Source organism: Symphalangus syndactylus, chromosome 10 (assembly GCF_028878055.3).
Source record: "Symphalangus syndactylus isolate Jambi chromosome 10, NHGRI_mSymSyn1-v2.1_pri, whole genome shotgun sequence".
NCBI lineage: Eukaryota > Metazoa > Chordata > Mammalia > Primates > Hylobatidae > Symphalangus > Symphalangus syndactylus.
Genome location: NC_072432.2, coordinates 134,324,691 through 134,352,119, shown reverse-complemented (window position 1 = coordinate 134,352,119; position 27,429 = coordinate 134,324,691). Strand labels below are relative to the sequence as shown.

The following is a 27,429-nucleotide window of genomic DNA, read 5'->3' as shown; positions in this document are numbered from 1 at the left end:
AGGGGTCTCCTGCATAAACTAATTATGCATTTAATAAGACAGCTGTACAAGCTCCTTTGTGTGTGTGTGCAGGAGGTTTGTTTTCAGGTGTTCAGCAACTTCCGCTGCTAGATGGTGGTGACTTGTGGCTGTCACCACCCCTTAGGTAGGTAGACGCAGCCATCTACATACTAAGACCAATTGCTGGAGGAGAGATGCTGCTGGGGTCTGGATGTTTGTGCATCTCTTGTATCCAAATGCTTCAGGAAAGGAAGAGGAGGGCACTTGCTGAGAGAGCTGGGAGCATATTTTAGCTTATGGGTTTAGAATCTGAACTCAGACACACTTCTCATCTTGCTGTTAATGAACTTGCAACTCTGTCTTTGGGCAGGTGGGCACCTCTGCCTTGAAAAGTCCTCTGTGAAGCTTTCTGGGCCTTCTTGACAGAGCAACTCCTTTCTCCTCTGTGCCACCTCTACCCCTTTACATGCTGTTTAGGGCCTTTTTCACATGATTTTGCATTTATTTTTTATGCATCCGTGTTCCCTACAAAACTGAGTTCTTCAAGGGAAACAGTTTGTGTTTGATTCATTTCTAGCACAGAGCCAGACACAGACTAGATTCTCAATAAATATTTGTTGAGTTAAGTAATTGCTCAGCGTTTGATGGCAACAGTGTCCACACCTGTGGCTGAGACAAGTGCTTCCTCAGCCCCGTCCCCATGTGGTTTTTATAGGCATTGCATTCCCGGGCCATCTTGCGTCTCTCTCATTAACTGTGCCCAGTGGGGTTTGATTCAGTGGCCCTGCTGAGAACAGTGGATTCAGATCCCCACAGTAATAGACTTGGAAGTGATTTAGGGTGGCTGTGTTAAAGACAAATCTACAATAAAGTGAGAAAACATTTTTTAAAAATCATAAAGAAGAAGGAGGTCGCTGAGCCAGGATCTGGGATGGGGGGAGAGTACAGCTCCGCGGGAGGCAGGTCTACTCAGGCGGCCCCTTGCGTGGCGAGGGTCTTACTCTCTGCCCTTTGTGAGGGAGACACGGGACCCAGGAAGGGAAGAAAGGGAGTTTTCTGCAGATCAGAGCGATGAATAAAATCCTAGAGATCGATTGCTGAGGGGCCGGGCGCGGTGGCTCACGCCTGTAATCCCAGCACTTTGGGAGGCCGAGGCAGGTGGATCATGAGGTCAGGAGATCAAGACCATCCTGGCTAAGACGGTGAAACCCCGTCTCTACTAAAAATACAAAAAATTAACCGGGCGTGGTGGCGGGCGCCTGTAGTCCCAGCTACTCGGGAGGCTGAGGCAGGAGAATGGCGTGAACCCGGGAGGCGGAGCTTGCAGTGAGCCGAGATTGCGCCACTGCACTCCAGCCTGGGCGACAGAGCAAGACTCTGTCTCAAAAAAAAAAAAAAAAGAAAGAAAAAGAGATCAATTGCCGAGGTCACAATCAGATCCGTTCGTTAGCTCTAAGCTTCATGGAGACCAGAAAAGGGAAGATATGCTTTCATCATCTGATAAAAAGAAACACATCATTTTGGGTTTCGTTTTGTTTTGTTTTTTTTTGAGACAGAGTCTCTCTCTGTCACCCAGGCTGGAATTCAGTGGTGTGATCTCTGTTTGCTGCAACCTTGGCCTCCCAGGTTCAAACGATTCTCCTGCCTCAGCCTCCTGAGTAGCCGGGACTACAGATGCGTGTCGCCACGCCTGGCTAATTGTTGTATTTTTAGTAGAGACAGAGTTTCTCCATGCTGGCCAGGCTGGTCTCGAACTCCTGCCCTCAAGTGATCTGGATGCTTCAGTTGCCAAAGTGCTGGGATTACAGATGTGAGCCACCATGCCCAGCCAGTTACCACAGTAGTTTTTAGGGGGAAGAAAACCAAACCTCCTTTTTTCTGGGAAATCCAGGTTGGTCCTGTGTGTGGCTGTGCCCTGGAGACGCTGCGTGTCCTCTGCCAATCGTTTGACTACTCTGGGCCTCGACTTCCTCAGCTGCAGATGAAAGGGTGGAGTTCAGGGACCTCTAATATCCCTTTCGAGTCCTGCATTCTCTGGTCAGACAGCCTATCTAGAATCCCTCCGGATTGAAATCCTGACATTGGCCTCAAACAGCAGGGGCCGGCAAGCATTAGCTATTTCTTTCCAGGCTTGCTGCTTTTGCGGCTTTGATGCATTCAGGACCCACAAATGCTCATCAGAGCGACTGCGCTGCCCAAGTAAGCACTAAAACCCCAGCCGTCAGCATCGAGGCAAGGCGGGCTGCCACTGCGAGTCAGCTTCCCGCAGTAAGCGGCCCGCGGCAGCTGCCGGGCTGTCACTCCAGCCGTGCCGACAGCCACAAACACCACCCCAGTTCCCAAGCAATCACAGGGCATCCGCTGTCAGCACCAGGAAGCTTCTAGATAAGGCTGCCGCTGGATTGAAAGCGCTTGCAGAAATGCTGTGTGCTGCCTGAAAAAGCTCGCCCTGCTCTGAGAAGGAGCAGGGACTACTTCCTGCCGATCCACCCCAGAAAAGAGTTGCAAGATGCAGAAGCAAGAGTGGCTCCAGGCTCTCAGCGCACTGGTCACTCGACAAATTGCTTTGCAGCGAATTTGTCTTGCAAATCGAGGGCAGGGGAATTGGTTTCTGCCTGCCCAGTGCTCTCTCCCCTTCTCCTGGATTCCCATCTGGCCCTCAGGCACTTTCTCCCTCTCTATGACCCAGACTGGCTCTGACCTAGCTTTCTCTGATAAACTCATTCACACTGGGTGAGAAGAATCCACACAGCTTTGGACCCTTCACTGAATGGTGTGCAAAATCTGCAAGAGGAGGAAACCTAATGGCCAGTGGTCATTTTCAGGCGTTTGCATGAGGAAATATTTGGTGAACCACCCCCTCACCCCTACACACACACTCTGGCAAGGCTGGCTGTGCTGATAGGCAGGGGTGCAGGGCTGCCCTGACCTAAATAGGAGGTAGGTAATGTTCCCTTTGCAGCCCCCCTTCTCACTTCTCTAACATCCGAGGCATCTGTTATATTTGCTCCATCAAAGGTCCCCACATAAAAGAAGCGTTGGACCCCTTCCATTCTCCTATCATGACTTTGGGTGACTTTCCTCTGCTAGTTATGGCAAAGCAATTTGCCTAATCTGTGAATGGGCTAATGCACTCCTACTCCCAGGTAGAATACTTGTGTTTGAACAAGAAAATGATGCCCTGACACAATGGGAGAGCTGGAATTCGAGGAACGCAGGGTGGGGCTGCCGAGATATTTGGGGACGTGAGTCAGGGACCCCGCACATCACACCTGCAGAAACCAAGCCCTCCGTCTAGGTGGCGAGGATCTGTTTCATGAGCTGGAGCCTGAGTGGCTCTGAGGCCTCCCCTGGAAAGGAACGCGATAGGACAGAATTAATCAAAACGGGAGGCCAGGAGGAGGAGGAGAGGAGGGGAAAATTGCTGACGGGGAAGGAGGAGGACAGGAACAAAATAAAAAAGCAGGGGGTGGAGTTTGCTCACTGACTAAAATCATTTTCTGTACGGAGCCAAGATCGACTCATCCGTCGGAATTGGTATTTTGCTCCTTCATGTTGTCAGACTTATTTGTGGCTCCGAGTAGTACTCCTTGATGTCAGCTTTTGCCGGAAAGTTTCAAGACCATTCAGGGCAAGGATCAGAAAAGCAGGAAGCATGAGGGTGATAAATAAAACTCGAACTTGGCTGCCTTCCATAAAGCACAGTGGAAGCTTCACCAGATGCAGCTGGAACTTTAATTGGTTAAATTTTAATTGGCTCTGCTCTTGTGGGCTAAGGGTTGGGCAAGGAAAATGTGTTTTGTTTGTTTGTTTGTTTTTTGCTTTTCCTAAAGCTTAACTGTCAGGCAGCCTTCTTTGGTCACCTTTGAAATGGTGGGATGGCAAAGGGGCTATTTTATGTTTTATGTTTTATTTTTATTTTTGAGACAGGGTCTGGCCCTGTCAACCAGGCTGGAAGGCAGTAGCAGGATCTCAGCTCACTGTAGCCTCAAACTCCTGGGCTCAGGTGGTTCTCCCACCTCAGCCCCCTGAGTAGCTGGGACTATAGGCACACACTACCACACCTGGCTACTTCTGTGGGTTTTTTTTTTTCTTTTGTAGAGATAGGGTTTCATCATGTTGCCCAGGCTGGTCTCAAAATCCTGGGCTCAAGCAACCAGCCTGCTTCAGCCTTCCAAAGTGCTGGGACTACAGGTGTAAGCCACTGTACTGGGCCAGAGGGGCTATTTTAATACTGATTTTTCTATTGGGGAAATCTTACAGCTGGGTGGTTGGTGGTATTCATTTCTCATATGACCTTGCTTCAAAGTTTAACATCTTACCAAACATGTCTATTTCTACAAGCATTGAGGATGCACTGGTGTTACCACTTTGCTTTTCCTGGTCACTTCTGTGAAAATTAACCAGGGGTTGAAGCTACATCATTTTAATTAAGTGGGCTGCCTAAAGCCTGGCCTTGACCTGAATTTCAAGGTCACCATTGGTGTTGTAAGAGCTTCCCGCGTAATTCACATCTGGGAGTGGCGGGCCAGTTCTTGCCTTTCCCTTCCACCTTTGCTCTGTTGTGACCCGAGGCGTGAAGGGGAGGCTGGGTGGCCCTGCCCTGTGCCCCTTCCAACCTCTAGACACACTCCACTCCTTCCCTCCAGTGCTGTGAACACCTCAGGGCTGGGAAGGGGCCTGGGCCCCCACTGGGACCTGCAGAAAGCACCATTTGACTAACCATGCCCTTCTCGCCTCTCTGCTCTTTACAGAATGGGTTGAATGGCTTGCATCTGGCCTCTAAGGAAGGCCATGTGAAAATGGTGGTTGAACTTCTGCACAAAGAAATCATTCTAGAAACAACAACCAAGGTATGTCTCACAGGGAGTGGGGTAGCTTTGCATTGAAAATTCAAGTTTGTGAGTCCTTCCTTAGAAACCAGTCCTTCATGAGAGAACTCAGGCATGCATCTGAATTTCTCTTATCCTTCCAATCACTTTTTAGTTCTCTGAATCCCGAAGCTGCCTGAAACAGATCCCATTTCCAGAAAGATTCAGTGGGCCTTTATCCTCATCACTAGGTTACATATATAAAAATAGAGCCCTTTCCTGATGGCTTTATACTTTCTCAGGGTCCTTGACTCTAACTCAGTGTCCAAGGGCTCTGGAAGCGCCCATCAGGTGCCTGGAGTCGAATCTCAGCAGACGTACTTCACACTCTGTGACCTGGGACAAGTTACTTGGCTACTGTGAAGCCTCAGCTTCTTTGTCTGTAAAATGGAGATTATAATACTTAGTTGCAGGGTTGGTATGAAAATTAAGTGAGATGGCATACATCAAATGCCTGAATGTATTTATTGGATGGATGTATTTACTGCTTATTGGATATATTTATTGATTATTGGATATATTAATTGATTACTGATTCCCATAGTAAGGAATCAATAAATACTAGTGACCACGTTGTTAGTGAGGGTTGTAGAAAAGAATCCAGATCTCTTTCATTTCTCCTTCTCCAGCAAGTCTTCCTTGTTCAGCCCCAAACTGATTTCCTCTCCTCGCTAATGATCTGGAACAGCATTCTCTTTCACGAGGAGGCGTTTGGCATGGGGCGACGCCAGGCATCCACAGTAACGTACTTCACTCCATTTCAGTAGATGATAAATACCAGTGACTCAACTTCGAAATCCCAGAGTCATGAAATTGAAACATCTATAAATTGCAAAATAAGTTTCATTTTTTACCTGACACGCATCTTATTTATCAAACATGATGCAGCCAGCAATTAAAACGAAACAGGCTGGGCGCAGTGGCTCACGCCTGTAATCCCAGCACTTTGGGAGGCTGAGGCGGGAGGATCACTTGAGGTCAGGAGTTTGAGACCAGCCTGGCCAACATGGTGAAACCCCGTCTCTCCTAAAAATACAAAAATTAGCCGGGCGTGGTGGCGGGCGCCTGTAATCCCAGCTACTCAGGAGACTGAGGCAGGAGAATCGCTTGAACCCTGCCTTAAGCGGAGGCGGAGGTTGCAGTGAGCCATGACTGCACCACTGCACTCTGGCCTGGGTGACAGAGTGAGACTCCATCTCAAAAATAAATAAATAAATAAATAAATAAATAAATAAATAAAACGAAGCGAGGCTGGACGTGGTGGCTCATACCTGTAATCCCAGCACTTTGGGAGGCCGAGGAGGGGAGATCACCTGCGGTCAGGAGTTCGAAACCAGCCCAGCCAACATGGCGAAACCCCATCTTTACTAAACATACAAAAATTAGCCAGGCGTGGTGGCACAGGCCTGTAATCCCAGCTACTCGGGAGGCTGAGGCAGGAGAATTGCTTGAACCCAGGAGGCGGAGGTTGCGGTGAGCCGAGATCGCGCCATTGCACTCCAGCCTGGGTGACAGAGACAGACTCCCTCTCAAAAATAAATAAATAAAACGAAACAAAAAATCATCTCCGTTTGCTAACTCAAGTACTGTCTCCCCAGTTATTGTTTTCTTTTCTCTTCCCTCCTCTGTTCCTTTCCCATGTTTTTCTTCTGGAGTTCTTTCCCCCTAGCCTCTTATTTTCCTTTTGGTATATATTACACGTGGTCTCACACACAACCTCAATTTCAGTTCCATGCAGCAAACAGTTTGCCGCCTCTCAAGCAGAGAACATAGAAGAACAATATGTAGAGAACAGATATAATTTATGGTTATGAAGTGAACTACCAAAATATTATGAAGGTAGAATCATCTCTCGAGGTAAAATTCTGTAATTTTCATGTCATTTCCTGAATGTGAAAAGATCTTATCGCACTTATGGGTAAAATAAACTGAGTTGCTCTTTCTGACTGGATATGGAGTATTTTTTTTTCCCAAATTCTACATCAAATTCCAATTGTTCCCACCCTGCTTCTTGTGTGGATGAAGGGTGAGATTATTTTCTCTGCACACTCCCACGTACCTGGCTGTGAGCTGTGTGCCATCTGACCTGCCCCGCGTGTGCCGGAGTGGCGCCTGCCCTGGCGTGCCTTCAAGGGCTGCGGAAAGACGAGGCTTCAGTGCTTCGACTATTTCCGAATCTCCTCCCCAGGTTGTGATTTTGCAAGTGAACACTTGGTGTGTCTTTTTTATTTTTAGAAATTTTCTAAGCCAACGTGGCTTTGGAATACCATCCAGAGAGAGGGGGAAGAAAAGGTGGAACTGAAACCGTGGGCTGGGGAAGAGTCACAACAGATTGGGGACTGTGATGGGGCTCCCAGGCAGCAGACAGATGAAAAAAAAAAAAAGAAAGAAAAAGAATAAAAACCAAAACCAATTTAGATTCCTAAAATGTACTTAGAAATTTTAAAAGCATAAAACAAATGCATTCTCTCCCCATCCTCCTATCTCCAGCTCTTAGAGACTGGAGCTCAGCACCTAAGCTGTTAATGAATGGGGACAGCTTTCATCCCCACTGGAAAAAAGCCTGCTCTCTCATTTGGAGTCCCTCTGCCCCTTCCACTTGCATCAATCAGCACCCATGCAACCATCCTCCCTGCTCTGAGCTCTGTGAGCCCCTGAAAATAGAGAAATTGGGTGTTCATGGAGCAAAATATAGCTAAGTAATTTTTCCTGCTCCTTTGAGGCCATGTTCTTTCATGTTGAGGGAGGGGCAGAGAAAATAGAGGCTCACAAATCCCTTTTCCTGTGACTCCCACAACTTAGGCCAGGGGCCTTCTTGAGCCTCATAATGTGTGTGTGTAGCTAGGGGAAAGGAGGTCCACTTCCAGAATTTTCCCTGTGTTCTTATTCCTCACTTATGCTGCCCTTGGCCCAGCTGGCCTGAACCAAGATCCATAGCCAGGTTTCCACCACTGATGAGCTCCCCAAAACAGGGGGGGTCTTCCCCTCCTCGTGGGGTAAGGAAAGCTCTCATATCATTGGACTTCAGGCAGGAAGGGTCAGATGGAAAGAAACCTTTGACGTGAGCCTCTTGATGTCTCCATGGTCTCTGTGCCTCCATGCTGGCCCAGGCCGTCTGTTCTTATGCCCAGGAAGCATGTGGCCAGTGAATGAATGGACCCAGGACGCCTCCTTCTTTTCCATGGGAGCCCAGAAGATGCCACTTGGAGCTCAGTGTCCTGGTGTCTAGAAAAGTTTCTGGTGCCAGCAGTGCTGCTCCATTTGGTACAGCAGGTGCCAAGCCTCTCAATGGAGGCTCTTTGGACTTCTATGAAAAATTATTAATGAGCTTCCAGACTTTCATATCTGGCATTTATTCTCCAATGGATACTTGAGGAAAAACCTTTTTCTTCATCAAATAGAACTTGAGGAGAAATAAAAAAGACAACTTCAGGAGGCAACAGATGGGAAGTGCCTGCCTTTAAAAACAAAACAAAACAAAACAAAACAAAAACAGGCTTTATGCCTTTAAAAAAAAAAAAAAGAAAAGACAGACAGACTGGGTCTCACTGTTTCCCAGGCTGGTCTTGGACACCTGGACTCAAGCAATCCTCCCGCCTTGGCCTCCCAAAGTGCCAGGATTACCAATGTGAGCTGCTGCGCCCAGCCCCAGGCTTTATGCTTGAATTACCAGGCAGAACACAAGAAACAGACCTGAGCTGCTTCCCAGCCCCCAGGGTGGCCTCATGGGGCTGCCTTCCCGACCTGGGGAAGCTGGGTCAGCAGCGGCTGGGGGGCCACGCGGCTGGGCCCCGGGCTGCTCCCTTCCATCTCAGTGAGGAAGCTTTTCCTCCAGGTGACAGGTGCCACTGGGCAAGGTCAGAGTCCAAAGTCCTTGCTTGTCAGTTCTTAAGTTTCTTGAAATGGATTAGTTAATGATTATGTAGTTTAGTAAAAAGAACTACATACTGTCTAAACTCTAAAAATGAGGTTGTTTGAGATCTCTGCTCCTTAAGTAGTGCAGGGACAGATGGGTCCGACCATGGACTCATTTTCTCCACTCGCCCTATTTGACAGAAGCATGGAGTGGAGCCTGCCCACCCCCGCCCCTCAACTCCCTGAATGGGGGTACAGGTGCAGGGCACCCAGGGGAGTCCACCCCCAGAGGCAGTGCCGACATTCTGGTCCAGGACCCTCGGGGGCTGGCAGGAGCCTGGCTGGAAGGCTGTGGGTATCCCGGGAACAGATGGAGGCTGCTGGTCCTGTCTGTGAACTGTTGTTAAGTATCAAAGAAGAATCCAGACAAGAAAACCTGAGAATATTAAACTCATGTTCTCAGGCCCATGCCTGTAATCCCAGAGTGCTGAGAGGCTAAGACAGGAGAGCAGCCTGGGCAACAAAGTGAGAGCCCACCTCTACAAAAAATTTAAAAATTAGCTGGGCACGGTGGCACACGCCTTAGTCCCACCTACTCAGGAGGCTGAGGTGGGAGGATCGCTTGAGCCCAGGAGTTGGAGGCTGCAGTGAGTTTTGATGGTGCCACTGCACTCCAGCCTGGGTGTTAGAGCGAGACCTCCAATTCTAAAAACAAAATAAAACAAAACAAAAGCTCACTTTCTCAGAACCTGCCTTATTTCTCAGTCTCTGCTATTGGTTCTTATCTTTTACAAAGTTTAAAACAATTACGTGCCTTGTTTTCCTCCAGTGTTTATTCTCTCCAGTTTTTCTCTCCTCTTGGATTTGGTGAACCCTTACTCATTACATTTTGCTTACTAGTATGTTGCATATTCTTTGTATTTTTCTTGACCAGATTGTATTCCATTTATTACCCCCCATTTATTTTCTGATTTTTCTTCTCTTCCCTATATACATCATAGAGTTGATCTTCCCCTTTCCTTTTCTGTCCAATACTTTCCTCACTTTCCTGCCTCCCATCTCTTTGTCCCCTCCACTGCAGCTTGTGGTCTGTGGGTATCCCTGGGACAGCGTCAAAGGTGTGGGCCTGAGGGACCTGTTGGCCTCCTTTCCCGGCACTCCCAGGCCTCTCAGAGGGCTTGTTGCCTTGCAGAGTTGCAGGCTGAGCGGAGCTGCAGGTCCGCGGAAGGCCAGCTCACTGACAAGCCTTCCAGCGTGTGTCCTGAGGGACGCTGACGCGCTGTCTGCTGGGGACAGGATGCCGCACCCACACAGCAGATTAGATGTTCAGAAGTTGTGTGTTGGTGGGGGGTGTTTTTTCTTTCAGTATTATTTTTCTTTTATAAAAATTTTTTATTTTTAATTATTATGGATACATAATTTAAAAAAAGGAGTTCCTTTGACATGGCCACACTCTCCTTCAACCGCACATCTCAGTGTCACCTACCCTCTTCCTGCGCCACTCCAATCACACCAGCCAGTGCTGGTGGTCTTCTTTTTAAATGTTTTTCTTTTTATCGATTGAGGGGGTACGAGTGCAGCTTTGTTCCATGGATACATTGTGTAGAGATGAAGCCTGGGCTGTTAGTGTGGCCGTCACCCGAAGAGTGGGCATCCCACCCAAAGGATAATTTCTCCTTGCCCCCACCTCCCACCCTCCGAGTCTTCAGTGTCTCTCCACCCTCTGTATGTCCACGTGTGCACATGAGATAGCTCATACTTACCAGTGAGAACATGCAGTATTTGACTTTCTGTTTCTGAGTTGCTTCATGTAAGACACTGGCCTCCAGTTCCAGCCGAGTTGCTACAGAAGACCTGATTGCCTTCTTTTCATGGCTCTTGCAGCATTGTTTGTCATAGAGAACAGGCTGGATCTTCCTCCCTGTACTTTCAGTACAATTTCAGGATGTGCAAGGGGTCAAACACACACGTGTGTCCTCTCTACCCCTTTTGGCCATGAAGAAAGCCCCCGGGTCCCTCAAGCAGCACCTGTCCACAGACCTTTGCTGGTCCCGTAGCAGGCCCAGTGAGAAACTGCCTCTGTTCCCTTCCCCCCTGTGTTTCAGAAGGGGAACACGGCCCTGCACATCGCTGCTCTGGCCGGGCAGGATGAGGTGGTTCGGGAGCTTGTCAACTATGGAGCCAACGTCAACGCCCAGTCACAGGTAATGGCTCTCTGGTCTGGACTAGAGGGTGTTGCCTTTCCACACAGGGTTCCTCTTTCCTGCTCCCTCGTGGGTCCATTGGCAGCCGTGTTAATACACACACTACTGTGGGGCAGGGCCTAGATTTCTCAGGAGCATGTCTCTGAGCAGTGGTGAAGGCGTCCTTTATTATTTCTCATGCATAGACCGCACGTCCTAAGCATGACGGGGTTGAACTGTTGTGGACCTAAGCCAAATAGTATGTCCAGTTACAGCCCAGGTGGAGAGAGAAACTGAGGACTGGAGGAAGGAGGCGTGGGGGGCAGCATTGATGAAATCAATGAGGAGTATGTGAGCCGAAGAGACTGACCTACGGTGGCAAGGGGAGGCACAGCCTCAGTGGCCTTTCGTAATAATCCCGGGACGCCAGTCACCATGACAATGAGTTTCCTTAGGAGGGGTCAGGTGGGAGGAAATGGAATGAAGAGAGCGCTGTCCTCCAGGTGAGAGGACGTTGTGCTGGCGTCGGCCTTTCTTACATTGTGGGTGGATGCTAATAATGTCCTCTCTTGGTTTACAGAAAGGTTTTACACCCCTGTACATGGCAGCACAAGAGAACCACTTGGAAGTGGTTAAGTTTTTACTGGAAAATGGGGCTAACCAGAACGTAGCCACGGAAGTAAGTACCTTGGAAAAATGTTGTCACCACCGGAAGTCTCCCAGGTGTACAACCTTTCTTCAACTGACACCTACCTGGGATGTGGCTTAGGGCGCATCCATGTCATGATGGATGACCTTCAGGTCACTGCACTAATCCAGAGTGCTGTCAGGTTCTGCAAGGGACTAATGACAAAGTCATGGGTCTTGAAGAAGGCCCAGACACCTACCAAAGAAACGACATCACACTTGAGGGTGTCATTCCCGCTATGGCCAATACTTGTGACTGGAGGGGGCAGGCAAAGCATGCATGTGTATGGTTGGCAAGTTTGCATTGGGCCTTAATGAGAAAGGCTCTTGCCACAAAACCACCATGCACCCTTGGACAAGTCTCATTAACTGTGGTCCTGAGTCTTGTCATTGGTGAAATGATGAAGTTGGACTAGATAGAGCCAAGGAGTCTCTTGACTCTTAACTTTGGATGGCTCAATGACATGACTTTGTTGTCATTCCGTTTTATCAGTTCCTGGGGTCCTGTGCCCCTTAGTATGTCCACAACTGACGGAATTAATAATAGTAGCTCATGGCCAAGCGCAGTGGCTCATGCCTATAATCCAACCGCTTTGGGAGGCTGAGGTGGGAGGATCACTTGAGGCCAGGAATTTAAGACCAGCCTGGGCAACACAGCAAGACCCCGTCTCTACAGAAAAAGAAAATTAGCTGGGTGTGGTGGTGTGTGCCTTATTCCTAGCTACCTGGGAGGCTGAAGTGGGAGGATCACTTGAGCCCAAGAGGTTAAGGCTGCAGTGAGCCATGATTGCACCACTATACTCCAACCTGAGTGACAGAGCGAGACCATGTCTCAAAAATAAAATAATAATATCTCAAAAATATAATAATAATAATAATAATAGTAGCTCATAATTGAATTCTCAGGGCCTGGTGTGGACTCTGGCCTTTGGTCGGTGTTAGTAATGTTCTGCCTTGTCAAGGCGCTATCCTGGCACCAGCAGATGGGGTGAGAAAGGGAGACGGCAAAGAATCTGAGCAGTCAAAAGTTCCTTAAAACAAGTCAAACTGGAAGCAAATTATAAAGGAAAACTAAATTAATGCTAAAGAAAAATTCGGCAGGCTCTCTGAGATTGCAGAGAAAGGAAGTGGAGGCAGGAAGGGCTTCAGGGAGGAGGTGGCATTTAGGCTGACCTTGGCGGATGAAGAGGGCTTTGGTGGAGGGAGGTCCCTCAGGCTGGGGCTGCTGGGAGCATAAGCCCCAGGGGCAAGGGTGTGTCCTGTGTGAAGGGCGGCCGGCGTCAGACGAGTCAGAGCAAAGCGTTTTCCTCCTCTGGCCAGGACGGCTTCACGCCTCTGGCGGTGGCCCTGCAGCAGGGCCACGAGAACGTCGTCGCGCACCTCATCAACTACGGCACCAAGGGAAAGGTGCGCCTCCCGGCCCTGCACATCGCGGCCCGCAACGACGACACGCGCACGGCTGCGGTGCTGCTGCAGAACGACCCCAACCCGGACGTGCTTTCCAAGGTGAGGGCGAGGAGGAGGGAGGAGCCTTGGGCCGCGGACGCCCATGGGCTCAGGGGGCACCGCGCACGCCCAGCGACTTCCCAAGCAGGAGACCCGAGCGTGCAGGGCCGGCAGTGCGCACTGAGCGCCCCCACCCCAGGACGCAGAGGGGCCCCTGGACAGCCCCGCTCTAAATCCCTGGCAGATGCCCAGAAACGTGCTCTTGGCGAGCAGCGGGAGTGGTTCCTGTTGCTCCAGGTCATCTGGAAATGTGTCCAGGCGGGCAGGGCGGGTCACCCTGGAACCCCAGGAGGCGGCCTTCCTGATGTTCCTTCATCTCTCCTCCCCGGCTGCCGGGTAGTGGAGGGAGGAGGCGTGCAGGGGCCGGAGTGTGGAGAAAGGGGGTCTGGGGCCCTGCAGTCACCTGGGCACACTCTCCTGTGTTCGGAGGCACTGCTGATCTGCTGATCTGTAGGCTGAGGCTGCTGGTTTTCTTTTAGTGGAAATGGATTTACTGGAGTTATTCACAGTCCCCTCCTGCACCCCGCCCCTCCCCTCTTCCACCGGCCCCAGATCCACCGGGTTTTGTCTGGAAAACACCTGGGTGGGGTTAGGCCCGGCTTGAGGCTCTGGAACAGAATGATGACAATGGACGGAGGCTGAGACAGGAGGATGGTTTGAACCCAGGAATTGGAGACCAGCCTGGACAGCATAGTGAGACCCCGCCTCTGAAAAAATTTTCTTAAAATTAGCTGGACATGATGGTGTTTGCCTGTAGTCCCAGCTACTGGGGAGGCTGCGGTGGGAAGATTGCTTGAGCCTAGGAGGTCGAGGCTGAAGTGAGCTGTGATCACATCACTCTGCACTCCAGCCTGGGCAACACAGTTGAGACCCTGTCTAAATAGGGGGGAAGAAAAGACCATGGCCCCATCCCACTTTCATTCATGAATAGAAATCTCTTTGTGAGTGATCACTCTGATGAACCGGCCCACAGGGTCTGAGGTTAACATATAATTTGGGTTGCTCAGGGCGGACACCCAGCTTTTGAATACACTGTGCCATAGAGCTTCTCTTGACCCCCTCACCAAATGTTCCCACCCATCAAAATCTCCTTTTTCTGTAAAGTCCTGTTGCCCTGTCTGAGTTTCCTGCATCCCAGGGCTGATTCTGAGATATAAGTAAATCACATATGACAAGTTTCTCCCCCTCTGTTGTGCCCCAGACGGGATTCACGCCCCTGCATATTGCAGCTCACTACGAGAACCTCAACGTGGCCCAGTTGCTCCTCAACAGGGGAGCCAGCGTCAATTTCACGCCACAGGTAACCCTGGGGCAGGTGCGCCCTCACTGTCCGGGGGCTTGGGGCTGGCATTTGCTCCTGCCTTGGCACCATGGGTTTCATCCCAGTGGCAGAAGTGCCTGTGGGTTAAACAGCCCTGCTGTCTGGTCGGGCTCCTTGCTGGCAGGTTTCTGATCATCCACCCCCCAGTTTCCAACTGCTTTTTCTTGAGAAAACCCTAAACTCCATTTGCCCATCCTAGAAGTGGGAAACCTGGAGGGCAGAGAGTGATTTCCAAATAACTGACTTTCCTGCAGTCTGTTATGTTGACTCTGGGAGGCATGGGCTTGGCTGGTGTGGTGGGATGACCCATCCTGTTGGCAGGTCCTTTCAGGTTTTAAAATGTCTTAGGCCAGAAATGCCCTGACAACGCCGTTGCAGGGCTGGGGGCTGGGGATTGGGGACAAGGGGAGCGGGTGCACAGCAGCTGCATTCCAGGGAAGGATGACTCACCCTGACTGTCCTGCTTCCTCCCTTCAGAATGGCATCACGCCACTGCACATCGCCTCCCGCAGGGGCAACGTGATCATGGTGCGACTGCTGCTGGATCGGGGAGCCCAGATAGAAACCAAGACCAAGGTGGGTGCCAGCAGGCGCCGTGGCCAGGCAGGGGGAGGGAGTTCCCCCCTCATGAGCCTCACCCAGAGCAGCGGGCCCTTGGTGACCTAGTTAGGGATGCACCACCAGCCTCCCGGAGCCGCCTGCAGCAGTATTCTGGGCAGTGCTGTGTGCAGTGGGAGGCAATAGTAAAAGTGTGCTGAGGTCGAGCTGGTGCTTGAGGAAACGTCAGCACTTGCGTGGGCTGGGATGATGCCATAGGCAGTCTTCTCTCCAAATGGCCTCTGATAGCTGCCTTTTGGGCTTTCTGTTTTTGACTCTGTCTTTTAAAGGACGAATTGACACCTCTCCACTGTGCAGCTCGAAATGGGCACGTGCGAATCTCAGAGATCCTGCTGGACCACGGAGCGCCAATCCAAGCCAAAACCAAGGTGTGTGCTTCCTTCCTGTGAGGCGCATTTTCTAGGCAGGGCTCCAGGTCCAACAGACCTGGCATCAAATCCTATTTCTATAAAACAGAGATGCTAATACTACTAAATGAGATAGCACCTTTGACATTTATTACAAGGCCTTTCACATAGGAAGCACTCAGTGTAGCTCTAATTCCTAACTAGATCAGGGTCGGCAAACTTTTTATCTAAAGGACCAGGTATTAGACAATTTTAGGCTTTGCAGGCCGTGGTCCCTGTTGCAATGATTCAACACTGCCAACGTAGCAGAAAAGCAGCCATAGGCAATATGCAAACTAGGGCCCGTGTTCCAATAAAACGTTATTGACAAACACTGGTGGCAGGGCAGATTTGACCCACAGGTCGTATAGTTCGCCTACTACTGCTCTAGATCAATCCCTATGTCTCTCTTCCTAGCTCCAGAAAAGACAGGCACTAAGTACTCTGAGAAGTCTTCAGAGCCTGGGCCAGACTGGAGCGAAGTTAAAAAGAAAAGAACACCGTTCTTCTCAGGCTCCATTACGGGCCAGAGAAAAGGCCCGTTATGTGGTTCTAACATAAGGACTCGAGTCTTCAAGGGGTGAAAGCTGTCAGCCACACAGTGCCGCCTGAGCCTGCTCTGGGTCCTCTGCCCTGTGAATTGAGCTGTGTCAGAGCAGAGCAAGGCAGAAGCCAGGCCCACTCACGGCTACCCAGGAGGTTTCCCACGAGCAGTTCTGTCATAAAATGATGGCCCAGACCATACAGTGAAAGCTGATTATTTCCGACACATTATCATGTTCTGTTCTGTAGAGCTGTCGTTAATTTGGGTCATGATTCATAGTCCCCACACTGGTTCTTGCACGTGTCTGTGTTGCTGTTGCATGAAGGTATCCTCTACTAAAGCAGTTTCTCATTTAACCCTCCATCCTTGGCTGATTTGCTGTGTGACTATGAACATGTGTCTTGCCCTCTCTGTGTTTCAGTTTCCTCATCTGGAGAGCCCCCACCCTCTCTCCTAGGATTGTTGGGATGACCATGTGAGATAATGTCTTCAAAAGCATATCTAAAAGTAAAACTCCTCAGCTAAATGAAAGTAGAATTGCTACTATCAGTTAAATTATTAGGAAATTCCCAACATTTTTCCAGGAGTGCTGTATTTAAACATAATACATGGCCAGAAGTTAAGATTTTTTGTTTTATTATCCAGATCATTAGAATGGGGCTGAAAAGAATGCTTATGAAAATTCCTTACTGAGAATATGTGACTTTTCAATTGGTATCTATGGTATGACCTTTCTGAAATGCAAGTGTAACTAACTGAGTTAGCTCACTCCACCTTAACAAAGAACCACACGCTGAGTGGCTTAAACAACAGAAACTTACTGTCTCACACTTCCAGAGGCTGGAGGGTCAAGATCAAGGTGTCAGCAGGGTTGGTTCTTTTTTTTTTTTGAGATGAAGTCTCACTCAGTCACCCAGGCTGGAGTGCAGCAGTGTGATCTCCACTCACTGCAACCTCCGCCTCACAGGTTCAATCGATTCTCGTGCCTCAGCTTCCTGAGTAGCTGGGATTGCAGGCACCTGCCACCACGCCTGGCCTATTTTTGTATTTTTAGTAGAGATGGGGATTCACCATGTTAGCCAGGCTGGTCTCGAACTCCTGGCCTCAAGTGATCTGCCCACCTTGGCTTCCCAAAGTGCTGGAATTACAGGGGTGAGCTACAGTGCCTGGCAGCATTGATTCCTTCTGAGGCTGTGAGGGAACATCTTTTCCAGGTCTCTCCCCGAGCTTCTGGTGGTTTGGGCACAATCTTTGGTTTCCTTGGCTTATAGAGCATCATGCTGACCTCTGCCTTCATCTTCTTGTGACATTTTCCTGCTGTGCAGGTGTCCAAATCTCCCTGTTTCTAAGGACGCCAGTCATAGATTAGAAGTCATGCTAATGACCTCATTTTAGCTTATTATATCCCCAGAGATCCTGTTTCCAAACAAGGTCACATTCTGAGGTCCTGGGGGTTAAGATTGCAGCATGTGAATTTTGTGGGACCTAATTCAGCCTGTAACACTAACATCTGCTGTCATGGAACCTGATTTGCGTCTTCCTTGATGAAAATCCTCTCCTTTCCACTTTCTAAAAGCTGAAGTCCCAGGTCCTGAGCTCCTAGCCCTTCTTGGCACAGCTCCAGCCTCCTCTCCAGCCCGGCTCCATGCTTGCAATCACCTTGCCCCAGACTGTCGAACTGCATGGAGGCCCCTGGGTTCCCCTAGGGTAGCTGCCTCTGTGATGTTGCACACGCTGCTCCCTTCACTAGGATGTTCTTCCCCTTTGGTCCTCCTGGTGAACTTCCATTCAGCTCCTTTCAAGTCCTAGCTAAGGCCTCACCTCCTCCCTGCCAGTGCCCCTCCTTCATCAGGGACTCCATCTGTTTGTGCACACCTCTGTGCTTTGATCATCCCACTTCAGGGCACTGAAAGACAACACCATGTCTGTCTACAAGCTTCCTTGGGCCAGGGGTTATGTCTGTTCTCTTCTGTTTCCCCAGAGCTTAACCCATACCAGGTGCACATTAATCACTTGATAAATATATGTTGAATTAATGTCTGAATGAATGGATGAGTCTCCTCTCTCTTTTATGTTTTTTAAACAAATTGCTATTTGAGAATGAGTATCCTTAACAGAATTTTCTTTAACTGAACTGCATTTGATAGGGACAAGGAACAGAGGGATTTAGATCCAAGTTCTGTTTTATCATCATTCATTCATTCATTCATTCAAAATCACATAATTTAAGGACCATGATGTGTGTTACATGCATGTACTGGGCACTGTAGGGCATTTAAGGAGAAATATTAGGCTAAGTCACTGATCTTAAGAGGCGTATAAGTAAAGAGAAAAGATACACTCCCCTAAAAAGTTAGCTATGAATATAATTGGGCAAATATGAGAATAAGGTCTGAGCGCGTGGTGCAGATGAGGAAAGCCGACAGGAGTCTAGGGTGATCAGGGAAGGCTTTCTGGAAGAAGTGGGTCTGCTGGACATGGCTTTGAAGGTTTGGCCAGGTGGAAAGGAGAATGTCTGTGGTCAGAGACCGGCAGGAGCGTGGAGGCCAGGGTGAGCCAAGCTCCCTCCAGAGCCTTGTGGAAGCATCGTGTAGGGAAGAAGTAGGGAGTGACGTTGGAATCATCCTGAATCTCCATGCTCGGTCCCCAGAAGACTTTGTGATTGCTTGTGTTTTCCTCTTTACCCAGAATGGCCTGTCCCCAATTCACATGGCGGCTCAGGGAGACCACCTCGACTGTGTCCGGCTCCTGTTGCAATACGACGCAGAGATAGATGATATCACCCTGGACCACCTGACCCCGCTCCACGTGGCTGCCCACTGTGGACACCACAGGGTGGCCAAGGTCCTTCTGGATAAAGGGGCCAAACCCAACTCCAGAGCCCTGGTGAGTGGCGGGGGGGCGCTGCTGGAGAAGGTACAGAGTGGCAGGGCAGGCTGGGGGCAGGACCAGAGAGGCATGGCTGGGCCTGTGGGAAGGGCAGCAGGTGCCCAGAGCTCCCCGGATTCGAGGCCTGAGCAGTGGGGTGTGACAGCACTGGACGGTGGGGTCCTGGTGTGCACCCCTCCTGCACCCTCCACTGCACACCCAGCTGGGTATCGACCCCTGCCCCTGGTGACCAGGCTGAGGTCAGGGGTGAGTTTGGACCCAGGAGACCGGACTCAGGAAGCATCCTGCATGGTAGGTGTGCGGGCTTGGGGCATCTCTCCAGTGGAGCCAGGCCTGGAGCTGAGTGATTCCTTAGAGGCTGCGTGTCTTTCTGAGCTGCTTTGGGGATGAGTGAGATGGCCAGAGCTGAGCATCCTTCATCCACAGAGGGGCTTGCAGTTCTCATGGCACTCGTGTAAAGGGAAGCTCAGGCCCAGAGCAAATCCCTCCTGTGGTTCCTCTGCCTCCTTCCCAGGATGGGGCTCCCAGGGAGTCTGGGGATCCAGTAGGGCTGTAGCTTTGCACTAAGCATGCCCGCAACTACATCTCCTCTCTGCCTCTTCCCAAGGCAGCAGAACTGAGGGGCAGGATATCCTCCAGGGATGGCAGAGGATGGCTCATTCATTCATTCATTCATTCACTCACTCGCTCAAAAAAGCTTTCACTGAGCAGCACCCGCACTCCACATACTGTCGTAGGGGAGTTGGGATTTCCCAGCCTCAGGACTATTGACATTTGGGGTCGATATTTGTGGTCTTGTGTGTTGTAGGATGTTTAGCAGCATCCCTGGCCTCTACCCACTAGGCACTCATAGCTCTCCTTTCCTAGTTGACAATAAAAAATGTCCCCAGACATTGCCACATGTTTTGGGGATGAGGTGCAAACGATACCCCCCCCCCTACCCATCTCCCATGTTTGAGAACCACTGCCTTAATGGGTAAAGCGTTGAAAAAAACAGACAAAAACAAATACACGTTTCTGCCCTTCAGAGTTTACATTCAGAGTACATCACACTTTAGAGCAGAAATCCATTTCACTAAAAATGATCAGTGGTTTCAGGGAAGAGGGAACATGATTTGCTTCACAAAAGTACTCTTTTATTGTAAATTTACCCTTAGGGGGCTTTAAATGGCAGGATCTTTTAGTACATCCAAAATATGAACAAATTTTTAAAAAAGGTTTATAAACAACGTGTTCAGGAACATATCTAGTGCATCAAGTGAGAGCCACCTGTCTCTTACATGATTTGCATTAATTGACATTATAAGACTAATCAATTGGCATTAATTCATTGATTGGTCTATGGGCTGGTGGTGGCCTGGGCAGCAGCTGCCTTTTAGAGCAGCCAGGTGGTCTTCTGGGTGTTCCTTGGGCCCGTGTGTAAGCTCCTGCTTGTCTGTCTCCCTTCGTGTGGGCTGCAGAATGGCTTTACCCCCTTACACATCGCCTGCAAAAAGAACCACATCCGTGTCATGGAGCTGCTGCTGAAGACGGGAGCCTCGATCGACGCGGTCACCGAGGTAGGAGAGACTGCAGAGCCTGGGGGCAGGCCTGTGGTCCCCCCCGACCCACCTTCTCCAAGAGTCGCTCTTTGTAGCTTTGTGTGGCTGCAGGGGTGTGTGTGTCTGCAAGTCTGGACTGCTGGAAGGAATGAATCAGGGATGACTAGACAAGGGGACATGAGTCAAGTCTCACAGAGCTCTCCAAGATCAGACACAATTTTTGCGAGTTGTAAGAGTGGGCACGACTTGCCCACAGTAATTTTTTTCTCCAACCATTTTCTTGGAAGCAAACCCACCTCATATAGCTCCCTTTTTCTTGGAAAACCATTTGTGAAAGCGTTAGATACCGTCAGGTTCTCTCTTCTTCAGGGGAGCGGAAAGACTCTCACTTATCTGACTCCGCCTTTGTCTGTTTCAGTCTGGCCTGACACCTCTCCACGTGGCCTCCTTCATGGGGCACCTTCCCATCGTGAAGAACCTCCTGCAGCAGAGGGCGTCGCCCAACGTCTCCAACGTGGTAAGCCCTCAGGCAGGCAGGGGCTTGCTCCTCTAGACCAAGAGCCCAGAGGGCAGCTTTCACCAGTGCTCCCAGGCCTACTCTCTGGGGACAGAGCTACAATTCCCAGAACAGCCAACGCTTCAGACTGGGGGAGGACATCGCTGTGTACTGACTTTCTGGATTAAATTTCTCACACATCTGTAAACCTTGGAGGTTTTGTTTTGGACAATAATTTTGGAATGTCTATAAGTGTTCACTGAGAATACATTTACATTTTTGAATATTCATTAGCTCTGGGGTTTACTTTTAAGTGTACCTAGAATACACAGACACACACATAAACTCACATACACGCATGCACCTGCACGCATGTGCACACACACATACATACATACACGCGCATGCACACATGCACACACACCAGGCTAAAGAGCTGCCTGCTGGGGCAACTCCACCTCTTGGACAAAAACCCACCAAGCCACTCCAGGCTACACTTCCTAGCTCTGTGTGTGCTGTTTTGGACAGCAGGCATGTATGAACAGTTCTATAATTTTGTTATTTTATAGAAAGTGGAGACCCCGCTACATATGGCAGCCAGAGCCGGGCACACGGAAGTGGCCAAATATTTACTCCAGAACAAAGCCAAAGTCAATGCCAAGGCCAAGGTGAGTAGTGAAGGCAGGAAGGGAAGGGTTTCAGATGTGAGCAGTTCCAGCACTGTGCAGAGAACCCATCCTCATTCCAGGCGGGGCTGCAGTGCTGTGGCCTGGGGATCACTTTTCATCCCGATCAGATCTCTCTGAGTGCTCAGATTCTTCTTTGCAGGGGATTTGAGAAGACCAGGGATATTTTTGCATGAGAGCCACATTTCTTTAAAATAAGGAAAGTCCAAGGTGCGTGGCTGGCCTGAGTATGTCCTGGGCTAACGATGACAGTTGCCATATAAGGAGGGGGGCAACCTTTTGAAGAAAGCATTGCCAGTGAAAATCAGGCAAGAATTACTTGATCTAAAACTGGAGAGCTCCCCCTTACTGTAAACAGTGAGAAGAGCTGTGGAGTTTGCCAGTTGCTCACTTGGCCAATAGCAGGCTTCCAAACCACAGGCCACGATGGGTTCTCCTTAGAGTCAGGCCTGTGATTTGTGTTTGGGGCCCTCGAGGGAAGCCTCCAGCTGGGCCCCATGAGACCTGGCCCAGGCAGCCCGACAGCAGCATTCAGAAACAGGAAGTGGGGGGGCGTGGGTGGAAAAGTCCTCATTCTCTGTCAGCAGTTGAGACTCCCCTGACCCCAGCACAGAGAAAATCAAAGTAGAGTTCAAGCAGAAAGACAAGCGCATCCACTCAGAAAGGATGTGGGAGACGGATGAGCAGCCACACTGCACTGCGTGCCTCTTATGCACCAAACGCAGAAACCGTGTACATTATCCGCTTGATCCCAGCTGAGCCCTAGCAAGTAGATGTTATTATTCCCATTTTATAGATGGGAGGGCTGGGCCTTTGGGAAATTAGGTAGAAATCACAGCTCACTTGAAGAGCTGTTGTAAGGATTCAATAGAATACAGCATATTGGTTCCTCTAACTCAGAGACTTGATTTGAATCCTGACTCTTCATCTCCTTAGCTGTGTGACCTTGAGAAAGTCACTTGCCCTCTCTGGGCCCTGCCTTGCTTCTCTGTAAGATGAAAAGTTGGATTTGGTAACATCAGCGTTTCTTCTTCTTTGTTTTCCCTTCGGGGTCCAGGATGACCAGACCCCACTTCACTGTGCAGCTCGCATCGGCCACACAAACATGGTGAAGCTCCTGCTGGAAAATAATGCCAACCCCAACCTGGCCACCACCGCCGGGCACACGCCCCTGCACATTGCAGCCCGTGAGGGCCACGTGGAAACAGCCCTGGCCCTTCTGGAAAAGGAAGCATCCCAGGCCTGCATGACCAAGGTACAGCCTTCCCCCTCGCGGTCTAAGGAAGCAACAGGCTCACTCAGCCAGGCCTGGAGCTCGGAGGGGAATTCCCGTCTGGTTCTCTTTGTCACCTCAATGGTGCTGCAAGCAGCTGGAAGGGTCGTCATACTCAAGGCTGGCCACCACCTGCAAGCCCGATGTGTCTCCATCCTTCCCCAAAACGGGAGGTCAACCACAGCTTCTCACACACCCAGCCAGCCTTCATACATTTATCATGGCACAATTATTAGTCGAAACCTGCTTTGGGCAAGTCACAGACAGGTTCTGGGGATATGAGAAGGATTAAGACTCATACCCTGCCCTCAGCTAGCCAGCAATCAACTACCACTGTGAGGTGGTTGAGACCCTCTTGCCAGCAAGTGCAGGAATGCCTGCCAACTCCTGAGGTCTTCGGCCTCCCGGAGGGCTCAAAAATGGCTGTGCCTTTGCTTTCATTGGCCTCTCCATGCCAGCAGAGGTGCAGCCTCCTTTGCCGTGGGCCCTTTCTCCAGGGAGGACAGCCCTGGGGCCCCGAGGTCCTGACAGCCTGTGTTTCTCCTCAGAAAGGATTTACCCCTCTGCACGTGGCGGCCAAGTATGGGAAGGTGCGGGTGACAGAGCTGCTGCTGGAGCAGGACGCACACCCGAATGCTGCCGGAAAAGTGAGTTTGAACCCCGCCCTCCCCTGCAGCTCTCAGGTTAGAGGCAAGGACAGAGGATGGACTTCAGCACTTGCAGATTCCATCTCTTGCCTGTGTTGTCCATCTTTTTTTTTTTTTTTTTTTAGACAGGGTCTCGCTCCGTTGCCCAGGCTGGAGTGCAGTGGTGCCATCACGGCTCACTACAATTTTGACTCCTGGGCTCAAGCCATCCTCGGGTATCAGTCTCCTGAGTAGCTGGGGCTACAAGCAGGTGCCACCATGCCCGGCTAACTTAAAAAAAAATTATAGAGACAGGGTCTCACTATGTTGCCTAGGCTAGTCTCAAACTCTGGGTTCAGGTGATCTTCCCTCTTCAGCCTTCCATAGCTCCGGGGTTACAGGTGCGAGCCACTGCACCCGGCCTCTTTATATTTCCATGGGTAGCCATCGAGAAAGAATGGCCTTTGGAAAGACTGGCCTTTCTGTCAAAGGCCTTATCCTTTTAGAAAGACCCGATGGCCTTCTCTGGGCAAGTGTATTGATCTCACTGCCCATGTCCCCCCCGTTCCCACAGAGCTCTGGGTCCTGCCGATGACATTTTGTCGTGACTCCAAGTTAAGACTGGCCTGGGAAGGATTTTAAACAGGATTTTACTGTATAAAATAGGTGCTCCCATGCCTAAAGGGAGCCCTGGGAGAAAGTCCGTGGGAGTGACAGCTGGCCTCTTTTGTCTTCGTCCCCTGCAGAATGGCCTGACCCCCCTGCACGTGGCCGTCCATCACAACAACCTGGACATCGTCAAGCTGCTGCTTCCCCGCGGCGGCTCCCCGCACAGCCCTGCCTGGGTAAGGCCGGCCCGTCTCCCCAGCCACCCCTGGAGAGCAGGTCACCTGCTACCTTCCAGTCCCTCAGGGAGGGGGGTTTCCACAGCAGCCCAAGGGTTTTGCGTTCTGTTGCTATTTTTACCTCAGAAATCACGCCTCACTTTCACACATGTTTCCTGCCCTGTATTCACACTATTCAGGGCCCAGGAGTGGGATGGGAAGTGGGTAACAATTCCCAGCCAGGGGTTACCTCGCAGAGGCGGAACTTGTTTTATACAACAAATGTGTCCCCAAGCAGTTGCACGTCAGCTGGGTTTTGTAAACTGACTGTCAGAGGTCAGTGTGGATAAAAATCCCTGGGGAGTGGTGAGCCTGGTTCTAGCATTGCTAGATTCTGACTCCGTGGGACTGTGCAGTGTGGCCTGGAAGCCTCATTTTTAACCTACTCTCTGCGTGGTTCTGAGGCTGGGGCCACAGCGACCGTACTTTGAGAAATCCTCAGGGCTGCTGGCGAGCTTGCTGGAACCTGGAAGCAAGGGACCTCTTTAAAATGAGAATGATCACCTCCAAATTAATTTCTCTCTGAGATCAGACTTTTAGATGGTGGCATTTTTGTGGGGAGGCTCACCTGAATATGCGACACGTTGGCCCAGCCTCACACCAGCTTCGGAGGCGAGCTGCTCAGAGCAGCAGGTTCTGTGACCCTTGAGGGAATCAGAGGAGGGAGCAGATGGGTTGCTTCTCAAAGACCCCACAGGGTTGGGTAGTACAAGGACAAAGCTGGAAGGACCATTTTTGGGAACAGGCTGCCCACTGTGGGAAGGCGAGGCTGTGTAGGGATAGGCACCACGGGACTGGTAGCCAGCGGGGAGAAGGGGAGAGGAGAGGGAGCGGGGCCAGGAAGACAAAAGCCACACGCAGTCCCCACACTCTATGGGGCAGCCAGGCGCACGGGAAACAGGATAATTTATGGGAGATCTGTCATGTGGCAGGCATCCAAGTGCCACGGAGAAGGAGCCTCGGGGTGGGACCCCGTGTGACTCCAGCCAACACCTGCTGGCTTAGGGCCACCGCAGCCCAGGCAGGGAGCGTTAGTGCCAGTGCGCGGCTTCGGTGCATTGTCCCTCCCTGGACAGACGCGTGTCCCCATCTTGCAGCATCACTCTTCTACAAACGCCGGCTCCCGACAGCTCTGTCTCCTCCTGTCCTCGCTGCTGCTGCAGTGAGCCCCACGTCGCTGTGCAGGGGGAACACACAGCCCTGCTGCGATGTCGACTTACTCCTGCCTCTAAAAATAAAAACCTGGACTCCCCTCCTCCTCACTCCCCTACTTATATAAAAGGAACGGGAGCCAGGTTCATTATATTTAAAGATAACTAAATCCAAGCACAAACCCTGTACAGATGGGCTTTGTTTCCATGGCAAAAAATAGTTTCCAAAGTAGTCTGGCAATTTTGTAGAATTTCACATGCAAATCTCTCTGCACCCAAACCAAACCCTCCCCTTTCTAATTTTGATGCTAATGTTGTTTGAACATTTGGGCAGAGCTCCCTCCGTGTGCATTCCTTAGGATGAGCTCATTTCCTTGGGAAAGAAGAGCCTTTTGCGGGCACACATTCCTCCCTCCCCTCTCCGTGACTTTCCAGCCTCGTTGTCCTTGTCCTTGTCACCTGCAGAAGTTCATTTGTTCCTTTTAGTCCTGGTTTTGGGGAAGCTCAGAGGGGCAGTCCGTGTTCTGAGAGTGACAGTGGCACTTGTATCTCAATTTTAACCAGAGGTTTACCTGGTAGCCTGAGCCATGTCCGGGGCAGGCCTACCCTTGGGCAGGACAGGGGGCTGGCCTTGCCAGTGTGGACATCACTGCTTCCCAGGTGGCCTGAGATTCCTGAGGATACATCCATGAACACACTGCAGATTTATGACGTGATGGTCCTTTGTACATTAAAAGATGGCCTAATAGGGCCGGGCACAGTGGCTCAAGCCTGTAATCCCAGCACTTTGGGAGGCCAAGGCAGGTGGATTGCTTGAGGTCAGGAGTTCAAGACCATCCTGGCCAACATGGTGAAACCCCGTCTCTACTAAAAATACAAAAATTAGCTGGGCATGGCGGCGTGCACCTTTAATCCCAGCTACTTGGGAGGCTGAGGCAGGAGAATCGCTTGAACCTGGGAGGCAGAGATTGCGGTGAGCCAAGGTCTCACCACTGCACTCCAGCCTGGGCAAGAGAGTGAGGCTCTGTCTCAAAAAAAAAAAAAAAAAAAAAAAGAAGATGGCCTAATAATCATTGCTTTCATGTAGTTATTACTGGAAACACCAGACTCCATAAAGTATTTTTGAGGTTTATTCTGAGCCAATGTGATAACCATGGCCCTGGGCAACACAGTGTCAAGAGGTCCTGAGAAAGTGTGTCTGGGGTGGGTTACAGTTTGGTTTTATACATTTAGGGAGGCAGGAGTTACAGGCAAAGACATAAATCAATACATGGAAGGTATATATTGACAAAAATACCTAGAAAGGCCCAGAGGTTATAGGCAGATTCTGAGATTCTTTAATTTGCAGTTGGTTAAAGGAGTAAAGCTTTATCTAAAAGTTTGGAATCAGCAGAAAAGAATTAAGTTGAGAGAAGGGTCTGTTCACCAGGGTCCTGGGCCGAGGGACCTCCAGGGGGCATGTGACTCAGCCCTTGCCTACCGTGGCCTTGGGTCCTGTTGATAGTTTGGTGTCTTGTCACAAAGAGTCCCTTTGGTTAGTCTTATGATCTCTTTTAACATGAATGGCGGTCAGTTGCGCCTAAACTCCGAAAGGGAGTGGGTATAGCAAGGCGTGTCCAACCTCCCTTCCTTCATGGCTGGGAATTCAGTTTTTAAGGTTTCTCTGGGATCTCTTTGGCCCAGATGGAGGCTTAGGGTTTTATTTTTCATTTACATAGTGAAAACCTTCTCTGGGCCGGCGCTGACTGGTGCTCCCTGTCCCATTGTGGGGAGGCTTAGCTCCATTTTGAGCCGACCCTGCATCTCAGGCTGGATCTGTGGCATCGCACCCCATTCCTTTGCTCTCTTTTAATACAGTGCAAAAATCATGTTGTTTAATTAAACTTATTATAATCCAAATGATCTTGTTACA

At 50.2% G+C, this 27,429-nt stretch overlaps 1 protein-coding gene across 13 annotated transcripts in view; it reads left to right on the top strand.

Annotated features, from left to right (window-relative positions):
- ANK1 (ankyrin 1) overlaps window positions 1-27,429 on the top strand; it is a 241,754-nt gene that overhangs the window by 155,166 nt on the left and 59,159 nt on the right. For all 13 annotated transcript variants that reach the window (XM_063610965.1, XM_063610964.1, XM_055296053.2 and 10 more), the window contains 14 exons: window positions 4,755-4,853; window positions 10,832-10,930; window positions 11,490-11,588; window positions 12,917-13,102; window positions 14,304-14,402; window positions 14,901-14,999; window positions 15,311-15,409; window positions 18,660-18,857; window positions 20,321-20,419; window positions 20,820-20,918; window positions 21,467-21,565; window positions 22,641-22,838; window positions 23,405-23,503; window positions 24,229-24,327. In XM_063610965.1, the coding sequence (XP_063467035.1) occupies window positions 4,755-4,853; window positions 10,832-10,930; window positions 11,490-11,588; window positions 12,917-13,102; window positions 14,304-14,402; window positions 14,901-14,999; window positions 15,311-15,409; window positions 18,660-18,857; window positions 20,321-20,419; window positions 20,820-20,918; window positions 21,467-21,565; window positions 22,641-22,838; window positions 23,405-23,503; window positions 24,229-24,327 (1,671 nt within the window). The remainder of the gene's footprint in view (window positions 1-4,754; window positions 4,854-10,831; window positions 10,931-11,489; window positions 11,589-12,916; window positions 13,103-14,303; window positions 14,403-14,900; window positions 15,000-15,310; window positions 15,410-18,659; window positions 18,858-20,320; window positions 20,420-20,819; window positions 20,919-21,466; window positions 21,566-22,640; window positions 22,839-23,404; window positions 23,504-24,228; window positions 24,328-27,429) is intronic.